General features: G+C 33.8%; 1 protein-coding gene across 1 annotated transcript in view; it reads right to left on the bottom strand.

Annotated features, from left to right (window-relative positions):
* Nucleotides 1–1,344: 1,344 nt before the first annotated feature.
* Nucleotides 1,345–19,064, bottom strand: part of LOC129945343 (hormone receptor 4) — a 240,686-nt gene continuing 222,966 nt past the window's right edge. The window contains 5 exon segments of the mRNA XM_056055020.1: nt 1,345–2,919; nt 4,629–4,747; nt 4,809–6,101; nt 6,183–6,331; nt 8,042–10,634. Of these exon segments, the coding sequence (XP_055910995.1) occupies nt 1,582–2,919; nt 4,629–4,747; nt 4,809–6,101; nt 6,183–6,331; nt 8,042–10,629 (5,487 nt within the window). The 5' untranslated portion in view covers nt 10,630–10,634 and the 3' untranslated portion in view covers nt 1,345–1,581.

The following is a 19,064-nucleotide window of genomic DNA, read 5'->3' as shown; positions in this document are numbered from 1 at the left end:
ACAAGTACATATTATTGCCTTAGAAAATCCGATTTGATTGCTTGAAGGAATATAATATATATTATATCTGCCAGCGGACACCACTCATTCAGAGTAATCGATGATACCATGTGGAACTATCTGACTACTGAATTAATTTTGGAACTTAGAAATTAAATTTCCAATGGTTTGAGTACTTTTAATGACAATAATTTATTGGCACTCATTGACACCAGATTCAGAAAAAAAAGGATTTAGGTTCATTTGATGAAAGGGAAATTATACAAGGACTAAATAGTTACATTTTGCTTTAAAAGTGATTTGGCTATATCAAAAGTCAAATCTGAAAATTCGCGAAGCATATGATTTGTAAGCTGCTTTTGCCAACAATATAGCGCGTAGGTGGTCTTACTATAAAAAGAATATATTTTCAAAATGTTTGCAAAGCAGGAGTAGTATTTTTTTCGAAACTCATTTCAAGATCTCTAAATTAACTTTTTAACGTATTTCTTTTCAATTATGATTGGAAATGATGAATTCTTTTAAGTATTTCAAATGTATTTCTTTCAATCTTGATTTCAAATGGTGAACTATTTTTAAAATGAAAACTTTAAGTAATGAACTTTAATTGGAGTTAAAAACGTAGGCGAAAAAAAGAAAATGAAATCGATGCAACTAAATATAAAAATTTATATGGGTTATTTAAGAAACAGTATTTAAAAAAAAAATTATTGAAGTTTTGCTTTTTGTATACAAGTGTGTACTACACTAGACTACACTTCTTTCCCAGACCTCATTGTAACTGTAATGAATTACCTCATAATAAATATTTGTTTTAATGTCTAACTTCATTTAAATGTTTGTATATAATTTTGGTTTATTAATGTGAAAATGTTTTTTAATATTTTTATTTTACATTTGATTTGTGTTTTATATTTTTTTAGTTCATAGATTAATTTTGTTTTCATGCAGGTATAACATACATAATTTTGTTTTTATTTTCTTTTGTTTTATATATTTTGTATGTACACAGCAAATATGATTCCTTATATAGTTATTCACATTAAATATACTAAAATATATATATTTATATTTATACTTAAAATTAAAAAATACACACTAGTTTTCAGTAGCATATTTTTAAAAATGTTTTCCTTTTCATTTAATTTTGTTCAAACAATAAAATACAGCTAATTTTTATATTTTTAAATACTTATTCATTACATATACAATAGATTTATTTTTTTTTCGGTATTTTTCTTTTTTATAAAAAATATATCAAAATAAAAAAAAATACACAAGAAGTTCTTAAGAACTAATAAATAATTTTACAAAAACGAAGAATCTACAAAAGTGTATCTACAAACAAATGGTTATAAACAAATATACAATGCGTAAAAAAGTATCTATATATAAAAAAGAAATATATTTATACATACATATATAAATTTATTTGTATAATGCAGCCCTACCATCATATAGGTAAGAATTAGTTTAGTTTTTTTTTTTTAAATCAATAATTAAAAAAGGAAAAGTTTAAATAAGGAAAAACACATAGAAAGGAAGTATGTGTCATCCATTTTTAATCCTTTATATTTGAATTCAGTCATCAGGTAACATTGTTTTAAATACAACAACGGTAACAGCTTCATGATGATGAGGAGGGCCGCGCCTCGATATAGTTCCACCACCAGTCAAATTATTTACCCCGGACGCATTTAAAACACTATTTCCAGTCCCAGTCCCAGTACCAGTACCGGTATTGCCACTGCTAGATGGCACCACATGCATGTGATGGCCGCTAGAGTTTGTATTTAATATATTATTATTGCCACCCTCAATATTCACATCATCAGTTTGGGTTTGAGTCGTCGCTGTGGCAGTTGTGGCAGTTTGATGACTGGTGGTTGGCGTCTGAACTTGGTATGAGGTTGAAGAGCTCTTTGGACAGCTGTTAGCGTTGTTATTCTTATTACTACTACTTAGACTATTATAACTTAGACTATTACTTACATCGGTAATATAATTATTAGAATTACTCTTGCTTAGGTTATTGTTGCTATTGATACTATTACTACCGTTATTTGTGGTTGATGGTGTCGATATGACGAAATGTGGCAGCAACGTCGTCGTCATTGTCGAAGATGTTGGAGTCTTGTTTTGGTGACCTTGAATTAGATGGTGTTGCTTATTCGTTGTTGGCAGTGTGTATTGTTGGTTATGCGGACGTTGTGCCATATCCTGCAAGTGGTTTCGGCCGGCTGAGGCGTTTGTGCTCATTAAATTCATTGTTCCACTTGAGGGAGCTGAAGTTGTTGAATTTGTCCCGCTTGTCGAGGCAGATGAGGATGATGAGGACGACGATGACGACGACGGTACTTGCTTTGACATTAAATGCGTGTGTAAAATTGACTTATATTGTTGGATGGGCAGTTCTGTTGCAATTGTTTGTTGTTGGTCTTGCCGTTTAGTCTCTTGATATTGCATTGTAGATGCAGTTGACGTTGTTGTCGACGACGACGACGATGAAGATGACGATGATAAAGAAGATGGTGCAAGTAGCGAGGATTTCAACAAAGAATGAACTGGCAGTGTTGGTTTTATATCTTTTAGTCGTTGTTGTTGCTGTTGCTGTTGTTGATTAATTGCATTTGTTGACAGTGATAGTTCTGGTAAACTTCTATATCCATGGTTTTGTTGCTGATGTTGATGTTGATTCTGATGCTGATGCTGAGGCGATATTGATGATGTGGAGGATAGTGAATGATGTAACATTATCTTTTGTGGTGAGGTTCGTAGTGGCGGGGGAGGCGATGGTGGATCATCATCCATGGAAATGAGTCCACGCTCCTGCATTTGCTACCTTATGCTAGCAGAATTTAGGACAAATGGTACGTAGAACATCTTACTTTCGAGTAAAAGACTAGCAGCTGCTTGAATCTAAATAAAATTAAAAATAAATAAAAGGTCAATAAATTACAATATTATATGGTCCCTACTTCTATATTAAATACATATTGTTGTTTACATACGAAAATGCCATGAACCAATATTTTTCAATCCCTTTTTTAAAAGAACCAATTAAAAAAAAGTAGGTACTCAATAATTTTCGAGCACTTGAGCGTACAAATTTAACTAAATTCAATCAAACAATTATCAAAAAATGTGGCAACTGTTTTATCAACTTGCACCTTCAAAAATACGGCAGATTCAAAGATTTAATCAGGGGGAGGGGGTTGATGGTGCCGGAAAATGTGATCTTTTTTCGTAGGAACATAAAACAGAAGGAGATCTATTAAGAATTGTATGGCGTTTTTCGTGCTAACGCGTAGATTGGATTCATTTTTTGATTGGACCTTTTGAAAATATTTTGATCTTTAAACTCTAAAATTAACTCTATAAATATTGTTAAAACAAAGAGCCAATAGTCTCCGCAGCAAGGCTCTTTCCTTTTTTGTATTAGCTTGTAATTTAAATTACGTGCTAATAAATAATAATAATAATAATATTTTGGTCAACAAAACTCAACAACAAAATTGTAGTTAGAAAACAAATTAAGGTACAAAAGTTGGGAAGAAACTTTAGCGTGTCACTCGCAAACTAAACTAAACGTTTATTATGTTTTTAATAAGCCATTAGTTAAACGAAAGTGTTACTTTTACTGTTTTTGGGACATTTATATTCTTGAAATTTGTGTGTAAATCTCAGTTTAAGATTATCCAAAGCAAATTCCCTTCAAAAGGGAAATTTCTTTAATTTTTTAAGAACTTAAAAGTTTTTGTATTTAATAAAAAATCAAATTTCAGAGAAAAATGCACTTTAAAAAAGCCTTACACTATTAATTTATGGGCGTAAAAGTAAATTAAAGACAACTTAACGTCAAAATTGGCCATCTCTTATTCAGGAATTCTTCTTAAGAAAAGATCTTATGAAAATAAAACGTTACTAAAGTTCTTTTAAATTCTTTTGGGTGAATATCGTTTAATTACTAACAAATCCTTAGACGAAATGCTTATTTATGAAACTTAGCTGCATAAGTTTCATATGACCCTATTGATCCCCTCCCCACGGTCAAAAGTTGATAATTTGTACTGTGAGATTGGAATAGGTTTAGATTTCCAATTTATATTTTGTTCTTGTGGTACTTTTATCAACAACACTTAAAGCAGTACAATTTATATTTCCATTCAAAGAATAATAAAGAATTAAAAATACAAGTTTGGTCATATGCATTGACTCAATACGATAGGCTTTGAATTCAAGGGAATTTGTACGAAAATGTAAAAAAAAATAATCTCCGTAAGGGTCAAAACCCCCCCTTTTAAACAATTTACTAAACACCGGCAGCGTTTAAAATTCACCAACGAACAAATACCAGAATATCCTAAAAGTGTGAAGTAAAACATCAAATAAAAATAATTGTTCAATATGTTTGTCGTCGATTCGGCGCTTTTACTAAGTCGCTCCTGATAATCTGCTACTAATATAGATAGTTTTATCGAACTCATCCGAAAAGTATGCACTCGAATAACAAATTTCATTTTCCATCATCGTTCATAAGGAACACAAATCTAGCATCAGTAAAAGAATTGTATACCTTCTTTATATATGTACAAAGTTACCTTCAAGTTCAATTTTTATATATTTACCTCTGGTATATGCGACAAAAGTTCACCTAATCTCGCCTGTGGATTTTGTGGTGAAGAATGTTGTAAATACGTTCTCAACACCTGAACATAACGTTCTTGTATACTCTCTAGCTCCACTTCTAAAATGAGGAGACGAAATTAGAAATAAAAATTGATTTTGAAATTTTTTTCAAAACGAACCCTTGTTAAGTAAAATGTAGACCTTCAAGCACACATATTCTTCCATTTTTAACTTAATCCGCCGAAACATTATGGTTATTTGAGTCATCTTATCCACCATATGTCCAACGTCCATCTTCAGCTGTTCCATCGCAATTGGTTGACCCATTAGCGTTGTGAGGCATGTTTGGAGTGTACTTAAATGCGCGTTGACCTCCTGAACAAATTCCGGATCGTCCTTCTGCAAAGGCATTCCCATTGATGTTATGGGAGTTGTTGGGTTCGTGGATGTTGTTGATGCACCACTGGCACCACCACCTCCAGTTGTCGAACACGACAATCTCTTACCGTGCAGCGCCTGGTAGGCTGCCGTTGTAAGTATTAAAATTTCATGCCACTTATCCGTCAACAGTTTTGTGTGAATCTCTACCGGGATTTCAAGGTAGAAGGGTAGCTTTTTGGTCCAAGACACAAGCTTGTGAACAATTGAGTCACCAATGTTACAAAGTTTCTCGCTTATTTCAGACTTATCCTCAAGGAATTCGGAGAAATGTGGTAAGGTTGCTATGTCCTCCATGGCATCGCAGTCAATTAATGTTTGGATCATGTTAACCGAATGTTCGTAGGAGATCTGTCGATCTTTGGAGGAGCTTACTGCGTTGTCTAGTCGATGGCGTAAATGTACTATTTCGCTGGGATTCGTAAGGGCAGTCTTAAGTATTGTTCCGTTTACCAAATGCGAGGGCAGCTTGATATCTTGGGTTTCATCATCTTGCTTCAAGACGGAAGGACATAGGAACACATTTTTGATATCATTGCCGCACGATGAACCAGCAGCAGTACTTATTTTCGTCTGCTGTGCAATTTGCAGAGCGTGGTGATGATGGTGGGGTGACTGGCTTGAGTGGTGATGCGGGTGATGATGGTTTGAGGATGATTGACTGCCCGTATGGTGCGGTGACAAAGGATTCTGTTGGTGCTGCGAATGCGGTTGTTGGTGTGGTAGCTGCGATTGCTGATGCTGTTGTTGTTGCTGCTGGTGTTGTTGGTGCTGCTGCTGTCCGGACATTCCACCATGCGGCGTTTGCTGATTATGGTGCGAGTGCTGGTGATGATGTTGATGCTGAAGATGGTGTTGCTGCTGTTGCGAATGGTGTTGCTGCTGATGATGGTGCTGTTGCATCTGTTGTTGCTGCTGCTGTTGTTGTTGTAGTTGTTTTTGGCCGGATTTTTTATGTTTTTTGTATTTCACTTTATACAAATTGTAAACGGCACCACTGTTTCGACCTCCTGGCATTCGATCCTCGCGTACAGCTAATTCAATGGGGGGTTTTAAAACGAAAGTAATTACAAAAATACATTGATATTAAAATTGAAATAATTTCGGAACATTACCTTGTAGCACCATTCCTTGTTCGATGCATTTCTTAAAACGACAATACTGACATCTATTTCTCTGTGCTTTGGTTATTTCGCAGGTTCCATCAGCAACACATGTGTAAACACGACGATTTTGAACGGTTCGTTTAAAGAAGCCTTTGCATCTGAAATAGAATTTTAACATTACAGCTTTTTTTAGTTGATGTTACAATAATGGGCTAGAGAAGAATTTTAAATCTGACTTAGGTTAACATTCTTAAATGGTAGGAACGTATACGATCTGCCTATGCCTCTAAGCACTGAAGAGTTCTGTGATAGCGGTACTCCTTTCCCTTTAATATCAAATTGTTTTTCTTATATTACAAATACAAAATAGTTAGTTCCAGAAGTAATGCATTTCTTCATAAAAGAACTGGAATTATGAATTGAACTATAAATTTTGTAAAATAAGGCAAATTAAGGAAATTTTTACTTGACCAGCAACATTTTTGAACAACGTTACGCATTTATTATGTTTTTGGTGTTATTTCATTCGTTTTGTAAAGGTTCACTGCTCAAATCTCAAAATTTTACATATTTTTCTTTGTTTGTACTTAAAAGTATTGTTTATTCAAATGGAATAATAACAATTCTTCGAGTGCCTAATATCAAGTTTTCGATTTTGTTTTTGTAAACCCCACCGCTATCCCTTATTTGAAAGTTCTACAAGAATAATGAAGTCTTTTATTCAAATGATAATTGCCACGATCGCTATGCTTCCAATCTTAGGTTCAGAGAACATAAGGGACTTCATTTGTAGTCAACTGCATTCTTTGAACGTAGATTTTGAACAAGGCAACTAGTTAGTTTTGCAAGTGTCATAAACTTTAAACTCGGAACTTTAGTTCACTAACCTTCTGTTCATCGCGCTAAAACTACTAAAAATCATTATTGTTTACAAAACAATCCTTATGCAAGCTACAATTCTGACAAAGAAACCTATTGCAAAAAAAATCAAATAGAATTGTGCAGAAAATAAATAAATCAATCACAGATTAATAAAGATCAGCTTTCAGTTGAATGAAAAAACACGATTGATTGTCATTTTGACATAAGCTGACTTGATTGATAGTTAGGGAGATTTTTCCTGACTAGCTTTTCAGTCAACTTTCCAATAAAGTTGCCTTAATTGGAAGGCACTTTAAACTTGCTTTACTTTCAAGTCCCTTGTGTTGCCTGAACCTGCCCAAATTAAGTATGAACATTGTATATTTTGATTGATGCAAAGCTTCTTTAATATCAGGAAGTGCTTAATAATTTTGATGATCAGTAACTCAGTCAGTTAAGGACCTTTCCTTTCCCACGAGTCAAAAAAAAATATTCTTGACGTAATAAAAAAAAACCAAACATATATTTTTTTTTAAATTGTCAAAAAAAATTAAATCGTAAATTCAGATTTCTGTCAAAAATTGATTTCTTATCGTCATTGTATTGGTGTTACATTGGGTACGTTTAACGAGTGCGGTATAGATGTCAAATCAGGATCAGGGCAAAGAGGGATAAATCTGCCGAAAAATCCAGATCTCCAGGTCTACAGATTTGATCTTAAATAAAAAATAAATCAATTAATTTTGCCCCATGGAATACAAAAATGTTGGATATTTGTGTTTTGACCGATCTAGATCAAAATAAAATTGACTTATTTAACCTATGGAAAACCCCATTACGTTAGTGTAAGAACAAATATGAATCTGTCAAACATTTACTAAAATTAAAGTCATTGCTAATGCTGCTCTTATTTATCTGACACGGTTATCTGTTTGAAAATTATTTTCGATTTTTTTTACTTTTGTAACAATCAGAAAAATTATCAGTTCAATACTCTATTTACTTACCCCTCGCAGGTAATGATTCCATAGTGCAAACCTGTTGCCTTATCTTCACATATCATACACACCAAGGGTTGTTCGTCCTCATCGGTTGGGTCGTGCGGAGCATCAAGAGGTCGATTGTGAGCCATATTGCCACTACCTACCGAATTCGATGCCCCCCACTGCTGTTGGGCACTTAAATTTAGAGCTTGTAATTGACCAGGCGGAAGTTGGCTGTAGTCACCGGCCCACAGTCGTTCCATATTAAGAGCGTGCGGTGTTCGAAAAGGTTGCGGGCGGGGTCTGTTGTCTTGAATCCGAGTTTGTCCTAGACTGAGAAGTAATTGAGCAGCCTCTTCGGTGTTTTGGGATGGGCCCGGGGTTGGGGTTGGTGGAGTCGGAGCGGCAGGTGGAGACTGAACGGACTGTGGAGAAGGCTCATAACCCCACACCATTGTACGAACACCACAGCTTTCACCCATTATAACTGTAGGTGTTCCTCGCGGTGGTGTTTGTGATGGTGTTTGAGGGGATAACTGTGATGATGACGAAGAGGACGAATGATGAGGAGAGGGTGATTGCACTGGAGCATTGGGGCGTAAGGTTCCAATCGGCCCACCAATTACTTCGGGCTTGACACCATTTATACGGGCATTATTTGAAACCCAAACCATGCGTTGAGCAGGCGAGGATTGCATCAAATTCGGTAGCTGCTGGTGAACTTCGTTCTTAACGCGAAATAATAGCGAAGAGGCATCGCGACTAGATGGGTGGCGCAGCTGCAGGCTTGGGTGCATGAGAGCTTGTGCCGTAAGGTTACTCATTGACTGTGTTGGCATCTGGGGTGGTTGGGACTGCTGCACCTGCTGTTGTCTGTGATGTGCCGTTGGAGATAGATTCAACATAGGCAAGGGCTCCTTTTTGATTCGAACGTGTTGCTGCTGTTGTTGTTGTTGTTGCTGCAACAGATGGTGCGATTGATGTTGTGGAGATTGTGACGAGTTCACTTGGGACATGAGAGGCCCTTGACGTGACGAGGGTGACATTGAGTTTGGAGACATTTGTTGTCGCGAGATCATGGCTTGGGTTGATGCGGCTGCGTGCAGGATCTGCAGTTGTTGAGACTGCGTTAGGTGCATGGGCGACGTCGAAGAAGTGGTTATTGTCATATTGTGACCATTGTCACCCCGGGTGTGACTGTGAAATTGATGTTGCTGCTGTTGGTGGGAGGGAGGGCTGGACTTTCGTGAGGAGATGTGTGGATTTTGTTGTAAGTGTTGCATGTGCTGTTGGTGTTGTTGATGAGACGAGTGATGTGGATGGTGCTGCTGCTGTTGTTGTTGTTGTTGTTGTTGCTGCTGCTGCTGATGGTGCTGGTGTTGCTGAAGCAGCTGATGTTGGGAGGGCGGAAGAGAAGAATGAATATTATTGTTACTACCGCTGTGTTGTTGATAGGTTGAATGTTGTTGTGGTTCAGACTTTACTCTTGAAGGTGTCACCAATACGGTAACATGTTGCTGCGACTGCGTTAAGCCTTTAGGTGAGGACAGCTGCTGTTGTTGATGGTGTTGCTGTTGCTGTTGTTGATGCGACTGCGACTGCTGTTGCTGTTGTATTTGTTGTTGCTGTAGCTGTTCTTGTTGCTGTTGATGATGCTGCTGTTGTTGCTGCAGCTGTTGCAATTGATGTTGCTGTTGTTGATGGTGATGATATGCCATCATTTTTGTTGGCGAAGCCAATATGCGTTCTTCTTTAACGGAACGTATCACACTCAAATTAACACTATTACTACTACCACTACTACTTCCTCCTCCATCGCATCCATTTCCACTTCCACCCCCAGGTCCATTTCCGGTACTGGCACCACCACTGCTACTGTTTACCATCATATCCGATTGACCAAACGTTGACGATGGACCATGCATTCCATTTGAAGGAGTCGGATTAGTTGTTGTTGAGGGCTTGTCATCGAGAGAATCAGGCGACGTTCGACTACTATCACCATCATTACTAGTTCCACAGCTAGTACTACTCGTCATTCCATTGCCATGGGGAGGTGTTGGTGTAGTTCTTGATATAGACGGCGGCGGACTCCTTGCACTCGTTGTTTCCGGCGTTGGCGGTGTTCGTGCGTTTGATGGAGGAGGTGACATAACCGACGTCGCTGCCATTGCCGATGGAGTGCAACTCGTTGAATGTATTTGTTGCGTTTGCGTTTCTTGCTTCACCGTACAACTAGAAGAGTGCGCTTGTGGTTCTTGTTTGATACTATTACTCACTTGTTGTTCCTGTTGTTGGTTGACAGCAACGACAGCAGCTGCTGCAGCTGCAACTGCAGCAGCTTTTGCAGCAACAACAACGGCTGATGCAGTTGTTGTTGATGTTGTAACGGCCGCCGATGTTATCGATGACGACGTTATAGAAATAATTGGCCCTTGGTCGCACATTTTCGGCGATATTGGAGCTAAGAGATCTGGCGACGAAGTGCTAGTATCAGCAACTGACTCGCCATCACTACTGCATCTTGAATCGATTTTTCTTCGTTTCAGCTTTAGATCCTGAAATAGGCTCATTTTATCGAGCTCGCTATACGGGCCACGGCTCAGTGTCATAATTCCTGTAGAAAAAGGCAAACAAAATGTATATATTAGTTATTATTCTAATTAATGTAATACAAAATTATTTTTGTAATTTGTATAAGTAGGTACTAAATTTCGTCAAAGATTATCATAGGTTAAGATCGTTTTTTTTTTTCTTAATACGTAGGTACATACATTAAAAACCAAAGATATTACCTATATACCTACTTTCAAAAATATATTTATTTTCCTGTGGCCCCCAATCATATATGTACATATGTAACTTTTTGTAATAGATAAATTAAAAAAAAATAAGTTCATTGTTATAATATATCAAAATCTGGAATGCTGAAGAAATTCTATAGTTTGAATAATTAGAATTGAAGTTGGTTCTAACTATATTTTAGTTCTAAAGATACAAAAAAGTTAGTTCTGTCAAATTTTGTAGATTAGAATAATATTAGTCCGTAAATAAAATGCCCGGGTTTTACATAAAATACAAAAACAATTGAAACTAAACTTATCAGAAATAAAATGCATGACTGGGTCACACGAACTTGCTACTGTAACCGAGCATCTATAATTTTTTATTCAAAAAAGCGTAAAAGAGTTTTTCTTTAAAAAATCCTCAATTTTTCTATTTCTTTTTTAAATCATTAGATCGTGTTTTTAAATTAATTTGTCTATAAAAAATGTTTTAATTTTTTCCTGAAAAAATACTTTAAATATGCAGTTATTGAGAACACACTAATATACATTTTAAATTGGATTTTTATACAAAAAATTTCGAACCGTTTATGGGATATCGAATTTAAATATTAACATTTTCTTAAAATTCAATCAGTGTTGACATTTTTGAACATAAAATATTATTTCAACAATATGAGACCTTGTTCAGAAAAAAAAATATTAAAATTGGTTTATAAGTTCTTGAGAAAATTAAAACTGTCGATCTTTCTAATGGAGATGCCACAACAGTTTATAATTGGCCTTTAATTGCGTGCCGGACCATAGAGACATTTCAGGAAATTGTAAGGCAGATCAACTCGAGAGGAATGGTACAGTGCCACCCATTCTACTTCGTTTGGCTAATACTGGCATAAAAATTGCTACATGTAAACTATTGCTAATGCAAGACGCTAGATTAAGAAGGCAAATATCAAGTCGAATAACATTACCACGTGTCAGGTAACAAAAAACATATGGCCTACACTTGATTTAAAGCGATCAAGGTGTACTTCCTATCTCAAAGCAGATCGTAACTAAGCTTGATAATGGTTGTCATTACCGGGCACTGTCTAATAGGAAAGCACGCCACGTGGCTAGGTGTATTCTCAAATGACTTTTGCAGCTGTATGGATGAGAAAGATCAGGAAACAGTTCTTCGCCTCATGCCTGCTGTACATGCCCTGCTCTAGCTCAAAAACGCAAGAATTGCCCTGGAGAATTTTTTATAACGATCTCTATCATATTAGTTAGTCTCCCACGTTTCATAAGGATTTCAAACTGGCTTCATTAAGCTTAGAAGAAAGCCTCAAAATGTATGTGGTATCACAATGGGTCATTTTACTGGCCTATTGAAAGAAGCCAAGTTAAGAAAAACAATTTTAGAGTAACATTTCGATTAAAACTCGAGTTCGAAATTTTATATGATATCAAAACCTGAAAACTTGTTGCAAGTAAAAGGTCCGAGAGATGTAACAATTCAGAAACTCTTATGGATGAAGTAGTCAAAAAATTTCAGATAATTTTTATTTTATCATCAGCCATAAGATTTGCCATAATTGTAATAAATGCGTTATTGTTTTTTTTTTTTTGTTAAATATTTATTATTTAACTTTGTATTAACTTGATACTATTTATAACCCTCACTTTGTTCAAATAAGATGAAATGTTGGTTTTAATATTCAAACTTGAGTATGGTCTTGAGATAGCAGCGAGTCCTGGATCCTCTAATGGTATAAAGTATCATATATGGAATTTTAATTTAAATCTTAACAAGTATTCTAACGTTAAATTATATTTAATGGCATTCCAAATTTACGAGAATTCGAATCTTGTTTTTTTTCGGCTTTTCTCACATCCTGTGAGTCCTTAAAATAAAGCAGCTGTGTTTATTAAAATATTGATGTACTTCCGCAAACAGTATTCGACTAATGTTATTTTTGAAATTTAACAAAAATTATATGAATACCGATTCATAGTTCAATTACGTCACCAGTAACAGCAGTTTAAATTGTCTGCTTTATTCGTACAAACAAAGACATGAACTTTTGTCTGCAATTTTTGTAATAAATAGAAAATAAAACCCATTCAAAATTGACAACAATGAGTATAATTACTTTTCTCAGTGAGAATAATTTTTTGTATTCTAATTTAGCTTAGAGAAATTTCCCCAAAATAAAACTTTCACTGTTCACATTTTAAGGTTCTTGAACTTGGGCTTAAATAGTGTTTGGTTTTATTTGTTTGTTTTGTTATATAGAAAATAATTTTTTGAAATGTTTTCTAGGTCAAGTGAAAGGAAACATTAAGTGTATATGAGTTAATGATGGCTTGATTGATGAGTTGTATACCCGAAAATTTAAAGAAGTTGTTATTAAATATGAAATTTATATATTTTTTTTATTAAGTTTTAATCAATGAATTTTTATACGCTCGTATATTTTATTGAATTATGTACAATCAGTGTGATTAATTTAAACTGATTTTGTAATTTAAAAATTTTCCATTATGATCCATTTCGAGCATAGTTTGTATTGAATTCTAAAAACAGCAATTTATTGTATTTATTTTACGAATGAAGTAAATATTTTAAATTTTTATCTTTACCCGAACACAAGTACTGGCATGGAACGTGTGGATTGAATTTTGTTTAGGTATGGTTGCTTAAAGCTTTCAAACCGTTAAACAAGATAGGATTGAATTAGTAAATTTTTAATCCGGATCCTAAGAAAACAATTATTTTCTTATTTTAACGTCAAATTTGAAAATGTAGGTTAAATCTTATGGGAAAGGCACCGAAGAACGAATAGTTGACTTGTTCATAAATAAATCAAATATTTAGTCAAACAATTCATTTGTAATGGGTCATTCGCAAGATATAATGTTCAGTACAAAGGTTTAAAAACTTTCAAATTTATTTAAAACACTGAATTTGGTTCACTTTTCCGTAAAAACTTACGCTATAAATTATTCAGTTTTAAGACGCTAAATAAGATTCTAAAATTACTGAAATAATCATTCGTTTTTTTTTTAAACTTCTAAAATAAATGTATGTTTCAAGCTCTCTTTAAGTCTCAGTTTTTATGAAGATAGCAAAACCCTTTTGGTCAAAAATTAATCATTAGTAAGCAAGCACTTGCCGCTTCAGCCGTTTTTAACTGCAAAAACCTAGAAACTGTCACTTTATTGGTTTCCTTTAAACCCGATTTTACGACCCTAAACTTAATAGTAACTACACACCTAATTTCCTACCACATTCCTTAAAATTATCCTAAATCATACAAATAAGGTTAATATACATCACTACATACTTTTATCACCATATGATAAAAGGAAATTATCTGCATTGATCTGAACACAGAAATAATTGTTTCTTTTTTACCAACTTTGTTTTCCAGGCAAATTATTACGCAAAATTAAAAAAAAGATGCTACACCTGTATAACGCTGACGAAAAATTGAAAAATCATTTAAATAAACATTAAAACCAAACGGGAATAGGTAAGAAACAAACCATTAATCTTCGATCACCAGTGTTAAGATTTTTTAAGACAAGTTTTTTTGTTGTCCGGTATGAATTGGACCTGAGGTATGGGCTGCGTTCAAACCTCCGCCAAGCCCATAGAAACATTAAGCACTGTTCATCCCTGGCTTAGATTATCCTAAGACTGCACATAATGTAAGAAAGAACTCGTTTCAAAACCAGGAAACTAACCTATCCCAAGAAATGGTTTGTGCATTCGATTAGTTCGTTCAAATACATAAACCATTTCTTTTGATATTTTCCCAGTATTTCATATTTAAGTTTTTTTTTAACAATTTATAAATTTATTTATATGTGATAAATTGGCACAACTAAAAGAAGACATGTCAGAATAGTATCAAAAAAAAAAACACAAATAGAAAAAAGTTTTGTGAAAATCAAAAGTTAAAATTAAATTCAGCAAAATAAACTAACTAAAACTAATAAAATGGACAATTTTCAAGAAGAATTGGTAAGAAAACATCTGGATATTGAGATTCTATAAAAAAAGTTTCAACCAAAGAATTTGACATTAAATAAGAACTTCAAGAAGGGGGTTTGTTTGTAGACTACTACATTAACATAAAGCTCGCCTTAATTTTTTATACATCTGAATCGAGTTGAAATGAGCATTTTAGAAAGTGCTGTCAAACTTAATCATTTTTAAATCTTCTTGTGATGTGGAAACACCAAAAAGATTTATTTAATTTTAACTGAAATAAACCTTTGGTGGAAACATAGCAAAACTTTATATCTTTTCTATTGTTTTCTCTTGCAAAATAAACCCAGTTAGTCCATTTTCATTAACAAAACTAAATAACATCAACAGTTACCGATGTGTTCTCTACTCTGCACATTTATGTGCAGAGTAGTGTGAAATGTAATGTAATGTAATGTGATTTTTTTTTTGCAATGGAAAACGCATGATTCCAAATGCATAACTACTCAACGAACACAACCATCGAGATACAAATGCAATATTAATCGTACCAACATTTGAGAACGAAATCACATAAGATCTATTCGAGACTCGTATAAATGTCAAAAACCGTATCCTTAAATCCGTAGTAAGATTCTACTTTAATTTTTATCGGTAGTATTCATACTGCGGATATTGTTTTTGTTATTCGTATAAAATCCTACTATACTATTGATAGATTTTCCAACAAAACACTAAATGTAATTTTATACTAATCTCTTTGTCTAATAATTCGTTACTTACAAGCGTTTGCGCTGAGTAAAAACTACAATATGGAATTTTAGCTCAAAGAAGGATTTTAAAATATGTCCGTTCGCGTGCCCTCCTAAAACAGTCCAATTTTACGAAAAAATACGAAATTTAACCAATCTGTTCGAGTATTTAAAAATTTCGCAGTTTTTCGTAAAAGAGAGCGCTCACGAGAGAGTTAAATATTTCCTCAACTTACGAATTTTAGCCCAAGAAATTTTTCAAATAAATTATATAAATTGCTTGCTGTCAGTTATAAAATTTAAAAACAAATTTTCAAAGAACAGCAACAAAGCAGTAATATTGTGTGAAAAATTTGTTGTTTTCATTCGATTAATTTTTTGTAGTTTTTTTTTCGGTGAGAGAATTTTACCCACTCTTTAAAATATGTATCTCTTTTTACTAATTTTAGTGCAGAAAGTACTCGAACGGACCACATCTAACAATTTATTTGTTTCTAAAGTCAACAAAATATCAATTCTCTTAACAGCGTTACGCTACAGATACACACCCTTTAAAGATTGGAGTGATTTGGCCTCAGAACATAACTTTCCTTTGACGATTTGTTTGGATAATCTAGATTCGTGGAAGAATGAACTCTACGATTGTATTTCTATTATAGATGACAACATTTTTCAGACATTTCTCAATCGGGCAAGGGAGTCCGAATCTAGATCATTATACAGTAAACTTAATTTCTCTTTGGGGGAAGCAAATTATTTTCGAACCGAGTTCACTTTTGTTGAGATAAGTCTGATATTTAAGGTTCGCACGGAGATGCTCGAGCTTATCTATAGACCTCACAGAAATGATATAAATCCTAACTGTACATTATGTAACCTCAATCAAATTGAAAATGTTTTCCATTTACTAGCGTTATGTCCGATCTTACAAGAGATCCGGCGTTTGTACTTCAATAAGAGCTTCCTTTCGTTTGAGGACTGTCTTGGAGTTTTGAATGGTGAGGGTGGTTGGAAACTTCTTATGCGTTTTTTCTCTGAAGCTGTTGCGTATAGAAATTCATTCGTGGACCTCTAATGTAATGTTCATTTTAATATAATTTTGTTTTAGCTAAACTTAAAGCCCGTTTCAATGTTGATATTGAAAGTCTTTTACTGCTCTTCCATTTTTTGTATGTATTTTTTTTATGTATCTAAATATCAATGATTAAACCTAAAAAGTTTTTGTTTTTGTTAAACTGAAAGCCTGTAACATTTGTTATTTTTAAATGAAATAAATCGTTCAATTTGGCATACTTAATCATAATCAGTATCTTAATCTTAAATTATTTTGTAAATTGTTAATTTTTATTATATAACAGCTAAAAAATAACTTCTCTCTCAATGTTTAAAATTTATATATAACCGGCAGACGGCTTAATAGCCATGCTTGTAAATCTTTAAAATGTAAGTGAGCCTGTATTTTTTTTGTGAAGAAAAAATAAAGATAATAATAATAAAATATCAATTCTTTATCTGAACATCCATAGAATTTCTTCAACAAAGAACCTACTACAAACATCATAATCAATTTACATTACATGATACAATAACACCTTACAACAAAAGTTAAAATTTATTGGAGGTATTTAGCTAAGATCAAAATTTTAGGAATTTATCTTGGTAAGCACTCTCAAACCCTCTTCTTCCATTACAATTTAGGAAACAGTTGGAATTGTTTTGATTCTAACTGACAATTAAGTGATAAATAAACTACTTTTGGCCAGTGATCCGAGAAAATGTGTGGGCATACTTAAAAGCCTTTGATATATTAAAGCCACCACCGGTTAGATGTTTCACATAAGTTAATGACTGTGTTTTCCTTGAGAACCTTAACATTTTTTTAATATCAAAATAAAACATATTATTGGAAACCCTATTTTGTTGAAGCCTAGGAAAATATCACACAATGTTTATCGGTAATATATTTTAATTTACACATCGACAGTTAAATTTCATAACCTCGTAAGCCATTTTTGCAAGTTTTTCAGAAATAAAAAAAAATCTCTTCAAAAATTATTTAAATTTAAAGGAAGAGAATATCTGTCCATTTGAGTTATTTAATAAACAAAACATTATATTTAATAATATTTATGTTTATTTATTTATAGACGGCAGAGGCGGTATAAGTCCGTTTGGTGAAATTTACTAAGGACCATCACAATATGAAGAAACAAATAGAAATATGTAATACCACCAACAAACTCGCTCAATAAATGGGAATGCACTAAAGACTACTATACAGAATACATATGCCTCCAGAAACACACCCATTAAAAAGAAATAATATATATGTATATGTATATTGTACAAATAACCCCACCACTACCATCATACATATTATAACTGAACATAAGACACAAGAAGGAAGCGAAACCTGACCTGTAGCAACTTTTAACCTATTTATTTGGAATCCATTCAACAGCAATAGCAACAACAAAAAAGTAGCATCGCTATGTACGTGAGCCTGACTACAGTTATGCTGATGTTAACGGTGTGACACAGGGCCCCCTCCCACAAAATCCCCAACTGCACTGCTAACGCTTGAAAACAAAGCTGGTAGAGGGATGAGTAGGAAATTGTTGTCAGTGGATGTCATGTTTCCTTTAGCAACTGCACACGCACATAGATTTGTGTTTTTGTTATGTTCTTAAAGTGGAAACGAGGGTAGGCATTTATTTAGGTAGATATTTATACATACATATATCTCTACAGAAAAATTTACACTTTTTTTTAAATGTCCATGTTCTTCGTACTATACGGATAAGAACATGTTATAGGCACATCTAAATTAATATAGTTCCTGGTGTTCAAAGTTTCCTTTGGAATTAAGTTTTAAAATATTTCTTTAAAGAAAAATGTAACTTTTCAAAAATTTGGTCTTTTAAAACTTTATAAATTACAAAATTATCCAAATTCTCATTGCTTACCATAATTCTGGATGTGCAACATTCCCAACTATCACAGCTTAGATACTCATCAAAAATAATTGATAATCTAGTGACTTACAAGTCTCAACCATTCCTCTGTGTGAGCCTTGTATGGGATGGAGGGGTCTTGCAGTTTGTATGCCGAATCCGAACGGATAGTTTGTGAAAGCACTTCGCATGGCAACAATTACTCTTGGAGGATTCTTCAGTGAAGAAAAAACAGCTGGCACAGACAGGGGTTGAACCCAAGACCTCAAGCATGATTAGTAATATAAGTTTTGAAAACTAGCCTATCATTAAATAACTATTATACCTATCATTTATACCTATATATTTCTAAATATTTTGCTCGCCTAAAAATCCAAATCATAATTAAGCATCAAATTTTGCAAACATTTAAAATGATTCCCGATTTTAATCTCATAGTTTTGAAAAGTATACAATTTTCAATATACCCATCCACCGAAGGGAAAGATAGTTGTTCTAAATGTAAATTGTGAATTTTGAAACAGATCAAGTAAGAACTTATGCGATATATTACCGTCAATTTACTCGTATGTTTGC

The sequence above is a fragment of the Eupeodes corollae genome, chromosome 2 (genome assembly GCF_945859685.1).
Source record: "Eupeodes corollae chromosome 2, idEupCoro1.1, whole genome shotgun sequence".
NCBI lineage: Eukaryota > Metazoa > Arthropoda > Insecta > Diptera > Syrphidae > Eupeodes > Eupeodes corollae.
The sequence above is the reverse complement of the archived record's forward strand: the minus strand, read 5'-3'. Positions and strand labels throughout refer to the sequence as shown.